At 35.7% G+C, this 6,302-nt stretch overlaps 1 protein-coding gene across 1 annotated transcript; it reads right to left on the bottom strand.

The window, feature by feature from the left end:
- Positions 1-710: 710 nt before the first annotated feature.
- Positions 711-4,979, bottom strand: LOC130745423 (metal-nicotianamine transporter YSL3-like). Its single transcript, XM_057597657.1, has 8 exons — positions 4,540-4,979; positions 3,774-4,166; positions 3,339-3,511; positions 3,094-3,191; positions 2,823-2,957; positions 2,533-2,722; positions 2,322-2,436; positions 711-1,992 (listed from the first exon to the last, which is right to left on the bottom strand). The coding sequence occupies exons 2-8, from the start codon at positions 4,138-4,140 to the stop codon at positions 1,061-1,063; spliced, it is 2,010 nt and encodes a 669-aa protein (XP_057453640.1). The 5' UTR covers positions 4,141-4,166; positions 4,540-4,979; the 3' UTR covers positions 711-1,060.
- Between the last annotated feature and the right edge of the window lie 1,323 nt (positions 4,980-6,302).

Genomic DNA, 6,302 nt, shown 5'->3' with positions numbered 1-6,302 from the left:
CGCCATCACATCATACAGATCGTAAACTTTAATGTTTTGGGTACAGGGATTTCTCAGATCTGTGGGATTCAGAAGGAGAGGATGAAGGTCAGAGAGATAGAGGGTGAATACCAATAATTCATGATAGTTTATGGACTAAAAACGTATTTAACTCTTAATAAAGTGAATATTATAAAATAAAGAATAAAATAAAATAATCAAATGATTTGGAAATTATAAAAACACATGTTACATTATTATTGGAACACTTCATCATTAGGTTATTTAACCCAATTTTAATCAAGGATTATTTAGACAACCCTTTTGAAGCACCATAATGTAAGGATATGTTTCAGTTTTCCATATTATCTAAATTCAGTTGTGAAAGCTTGAATGTGAAAAAAGTGACAAGCTGGTCCAATATGGGTTGTTTCTCGTGGAAAGAAATTCAGAAGTCATAATCTTATAAGACTGCAGTATTGCAAGGAAGGTTAGGCAGTGTATCAAGGCTTTTCTATCATATTTTTAACTTCTGTAATTGGTTAAATCCATAGTCTCTTCTTAAGCGAGATTTCTGCTTAAACTAGAATAACTCTGTGTTGATTGGTAAGATTACCTTTAAAATGACACAAATTTGAGTATGTTCAGTTGTTCACTTTTACCCATTTGTCGTCGAATTGGTCAGTCACTAAATGAAAATATGTATAAAATCTGTCATAGACTCATAGTAGTTCTGTATAAAATTTCTATACTAATTCTTCAATAGCTAATTGACGTGGAATTACATATGATCATAGATCCTATTTTTGAATAAGAATTGCTCACAAGCAAGCCTCCTAGGACATTAAACCCATAATTATCTTAACGTGCATTTCCATTGAACTTAACGTGAATCCACATTGAAGTAAACATGTTAATATCTTACTTCTCCGATTCACGTTAAACCCAACATGACAAATTCTAGTTTTTTCGTTGATATCTTGAGCTACGCGAAATCACGTTTGTGTTATCTATCCCCAAAACAAACATACACTTTACTTGACTGCATCTAATTCCTCTGATCTCTACAAGTGTGAACTTTCTACCTTGATGGAAAGAAGCTCATGCAGATTGGGGGACGAACCTTTAGCAAAGCAAGAATGGATGAAGGGAGAATCCACATTCCATCTCCACAAATCAACCCAGAAGCAACTGCAGGAACCATCAAACCCGCCTCATTTTTGTTCAGTTTATGCCAGGCAAACACAATCAAACTTCCCATACACATGTCAATGGCAAAGTAACCACCAACTAGGAAAGGCACAGCCATCGCCATTGGAAGTGGAACCCATCTCCCGAACTTTCTAGGGCTAATATCTCTCACCAAGTTGGCTGCTATAGCAAACGCGAAGAATCCATAACAGAGCTGCAGGCAATGGTGAGGAAGCGCGGAAAACCCTTGCACGCCAAGAATTGCCATGTTTCTATATATGATGGCATATGGAGCCTTGTAAACTCCGTCCGGGTTCCCCACATCGAAAGCCTTGTAAAAAAGGAAGAATGTGAGAGGAGCAACAACACAGCCTATTGCGGTCCCGATAGCTTGGCTCACAAGCATCGCGCGAGGCGAAGTGAATGTGAGATGGCCGGTCTTGAAATCATGCATCAAATCAGATGAAATGGAAACAATGGATTTGATCAGGCCACACCCTACGAGACCAGCAACTACGCCATCGTTTTTCCCGGCCAAGGCTGCAAGCACAAAAAGAGCCACTTTCCCGTAGTTGTAGGCCATGTTCATGTCGGTTAAGCCTGCGCCGTAAGCATTGCAGAAGCCGAGAGATGGTGCAAAAAGATAGGCAAACACCACATAATACCACTTCAACTGAGGAAACATCAAAGGGATTACAATGGCGGAAATGATGGAGAAAAAGATGTACCCTGCACATGCCAACCATAGGGGAATGCTTTCTCTTGTAAAAACTTCGTTCCGTCTAAGGTCATCGAGAGGAAGTTGTTTCTGGTTATCCAGAACTGCGGTAATGAAGAAATGTTAGATTCTACAGACATATTTCAAATTCAAAGATATCATAAAGACATAAACCACTTCATATTGGATCAATTTCTGGTTGGCTAAACACCAAATGCAGCTTTATAGCCTACCTAATAGTCTATAATCCATAGTCATATAAGTGCTTGGATACACGGTAGAAAATCACGGTGAAGCCAAAATCATGGTGGACAGAAGCAAAAGCTGATAAAAGTTGCTTCAGTCCACCATGATTTTGGCTCATGTTTTTCTATTGTGTACCAAACATCCACTAAGGAATCGGAAAAAAAAATTATAAGGACCATTTACATACATGTATTTAAATTCTTCCTTTTCATGTTGGCACGGATATTTGTGACCGCGAAGTAGACGACTTTGACAAAATTGTAAAGCCCATCACCAAGAATCAATGCAATGGAAATGAAAACCTGCAGCAAAGGGGAAAAACCAAGGCTTCAAATTGAAGGAACTAAAATCAAATAATCTAGCTCTGATAGCGTCCTTTAGTTCAGCTAAATTTGAACCTTATAGCCATTAAGACTCTTCATGCTACTTTCTGATATAGTTGCAGGGTACCATTCTCCTTTTAGTCCCTTTATTAAGGGCCACATAATTCCCCATGAAACAACAGCCCCAAGAAGCACGGATAAATTGACAAGATGGGAACAAATCATTCCTGCTCCAACATAAGTCATGCTAAAATCGAAGTAAAATCTGCCAAATTCAAATGCTTTAATCAGTGACAATTTGAATATTGTTTCATGGTAGAGACTTGAGAGACTTTTATTAGTCGAAGAAAAACAAAGGAACGCACGAGTTTCTCCATGCTTGCAATCCAAAAGTAGGAAATTGAATAAATCCGCAGTTATCTCCACCCGTGTAGAACCACTGGAAGAAAGCCCAGAGGAAGCTGAATGAGAAGAATTTCATGAAACCGTGAACCTGCTTCCTGCAGAGGGAGTTCAACTAGTTTTAGCCTCTATAAAGATTCACCTAGCTTACCCAACTTGAAGAAAATACCAAAACAAATTTGGAAGCAAAAACAAACCAAACCAAATCAAAACAAAACAGGTTAATAATAATACCTGGCCATAACATCTCCTTTAGGAGTATGAAACCCGTTAATAAGAACAGCAGTAGCAGTTCCACTTGGATAAGTTAATTTGTAGTCTATTATCATGATCTGTTAAACAACAACTTTCTTCAGCAACATCATTCAAGTAAAGAAGAACCAAATTTACTCATACAGTAAAAACTACTAAGCGAACAAACTTCGCGCATTAAATGAATTTTGTGCAAAATCATGAAATTAATTGCAATAACGAAATACCTTTCTAATTGGGACCAGCGCCAATAGCCCTACAAAGCTGCTCACAAAGAGAAAGCCTGTCATCCAGCCCACTTCAGGTTCCTTGGTACTATTTGGAGCATTCCCTTTTGTATCGATCCCTGCTTGCTCATACGTCCTCCTATTCAATCCCAAGAGGTAAGACCCAAAACCACCTAACAATTACACAAGTTCAGATCAACAAATCGTTGGATCCGAGTCCGACACCACATCTTGACCCAAAACCTTAAAGCAATGAGTCTATGCGTCTTCACACTTATATTGTATTTAATTAACCCATTATTAACCAATGTGAACTTAATCACTCACACTTGGAATTTCCGACACAAACTTCTCACACTGTCTTTTGCACACACTTAAAGATTAAGCATTAAATTCAGCCATCAAACTGCACAGAAATTGCAGAGAAAGACTCACCTCCTACTGCGATGCTGTAGCAAGCAACCGCGCAAGTCTGGATTACTGTATTCTCCTGTCTGGTGAATGGAGTTGAAACAATATTGGCCTTTTCAAGCAGCTTAGTCCATGTTCTGATGAACACAAAGCCAAGGAGAGCAGCTGAGACATTGAGATTGGGGACTAGACCAGTTGTGAGGTTCAGCTTCATCACAATCACACTGTAAATGACTCCTATGAGGACGCTAGCAAATAATCCCCGAATCGTGATCTGTCTCGCCCATGGTGCTATTCTACTCACTTCCTCAGGCATAGGTGGAGCCTCTTCAGTGCCTTCTCTAACATGATTCTCAATCTCTCTGTGATCCTCACTGCTTATAGTACCCATTGGATTCACAAAATCCTCAACTCTAACTGAACCAATCACCAAAGCAAAGAAAACAATAGAATTGGTAATCTATTAAAGAGAGGCAAAAATAATTAACATTTAAATATGCCAAAAAATTTCAGCTCCTGCACTTTACAAAGGGAACAAATTTCATATCTAAATTGTTCAAGTTATGGAACAATTTATAAACTGGCTATACAAAGGGAATAAATTCTAACGAAATCTCATAGAATACAATCATTGCAATAAAGGAAACTAATATTAAACAATAAATGAGAATAATAAAAGAGGATGAACAAAAGGAATTAGAATCCCATTCTACAATGAAAAAGTTCAGAGATTTTATGGCTCCTAAAATAATAACCAGTCAAAAAGACAAAACCCCATTAAATATCTCACCTCAAGTTCCCTTTTTTTATGAAAGGAAAACTGAATCTTCCTGACAGGGACGAAGCTTCAATTCAAGAATTGTATTCTCCACCACACCAGGTACAAAAGATTAAGGTAATACGGTACAAATTTGCAATCTAAAAAACCAAGGCAAAGTTTCTGATGTATCAGAAATGGAGACAACCCATGAAAGGATTTGCATCAAAGCAGAGAACTTTATAGTTGCCATTAGAAACTAAATCATCAACCAAAGAGGGTCTTCTTACAATAACTTGTAGTACAATGGTGGGGTTGTGTACTACTACAAATGAGTTTTCTGAGATGTTAAAGTTTTTGTTTGTACTACAATTTGAAAAGGGGAACTACCCACTTTCCAGATAACCTTTGCTTATTTGTTGGGCTGAAAATTATTTGATAGATTAAGGCACTCAACGTTGACTCATGAACAGAGAATATGATTGGAAATGGTTGGAAAAAATAACGGATGGTGTCTTAGATTTAAAAATATAAAGAAAAAAATAGAAAATAATGTGGTGTGTTATTATTGTATTGTGTGCTGGTACATGTTAGGTTTGATGGAGGCGTGTGGTGTAAACATGGGGGTATGAAATGTCAAAGGAGTTAGGAGAAGGTGGGAGGGAGACACACTCCTTCAATGTTGAAAGGTCAATTCAGCTGTAGTATTAACTTCCTCTTTTAAAAAGGGGAAAAAATATTGACGTTCACAATCTACCTCTACAAACTTTGAGAGGTTCAAAGTTGATAATAGAATCTTACTATTGAGAAATTAATTGATCTCAATTTTTATCACTTGAAAAATTAATTGATTTTTTTGTCGTGTTAACTTGTTCAGGATATATTGGTTGTTTATCTTAATAAATGACTTTCTTGAATTCAATCTTGTGTCATGAGGTTCAACCTTGTATATCTCCCTTATAAAAATCTAATTTATTTATCAATATTAGACTACACTTTTACCCTTTATTGGTAAAAAAATTAAGAAAATGATGGAATAGAAAATAAACTTAAATATATAAAAGTTGTTTACAAAATATAACCAAGCGTATGTTTGTGTGATGTGAAAATGGAAAGGTTATATGAGAATAAAGGAAAAACACATATTCAAATTTTTTTTGAGTGGAAAAATAAAATGAAAAATAGAAACTACGGCCTAGAATATCTACATTTTTTTGGTAGATGAATATCTCTAAATATAAATGGTTCAACAATCTCTCAAAGATGTAGAGATGCATTAACTTTTTTAGAACATAACTAACGTAGCTATACTTCCCAATTTTACTTCAAAAGTTGGCAAATTTCAAGAAGGTTATGCACATATAAATAAAGTTTGAACCTCTCATCATCTGATAGAAACTTAACAATTTTCAAGCAATTCATTTTGTAAATTGCTTTTACTATTGATTTTTTTAAAAAAAAAAACTGATCGAACATTAAATGAAAAGGTTAATTTTGATGATTTTGTCAAAGAAATTATCAATTTATTATGTTAATGGAGATGAGTGCTTCCTTTATGGAAAATGTTTCTGATGTTGTCTATAGATGAATGATATCAAGTATCAACGTTTATGTACATATAAGGGGTATAAGGTTGCATACCAACCATTCGATATGTTTAGATGAGTATATGTGAAAAAGATATAGATTATTGTCAAACAACTTTTAGCTTAAAAGTTACATTTAAGTAGTAAGAATATGAAAACCACCAAACAACTTTAACTTTATTTTTAAAGCTCTTATTTTTAACTTTAACT

This window comes from Lotus japonicus, chromosome 1 (genome assembly GCF_012489685.1).
Source record: "Lotus japonicus ecotype B-129 chromosome 1, LjGifu_v1.2".
Lineage (NCBI taxonomy): Eukaryota > Viridiplantae > Streptophyta > Magnoliopsida > Fabales > Fabaceae > Lotus > Lotus japonicus.
This window is presented reverse-complemented; position numbering and strand designations above follow the sequence as displayed.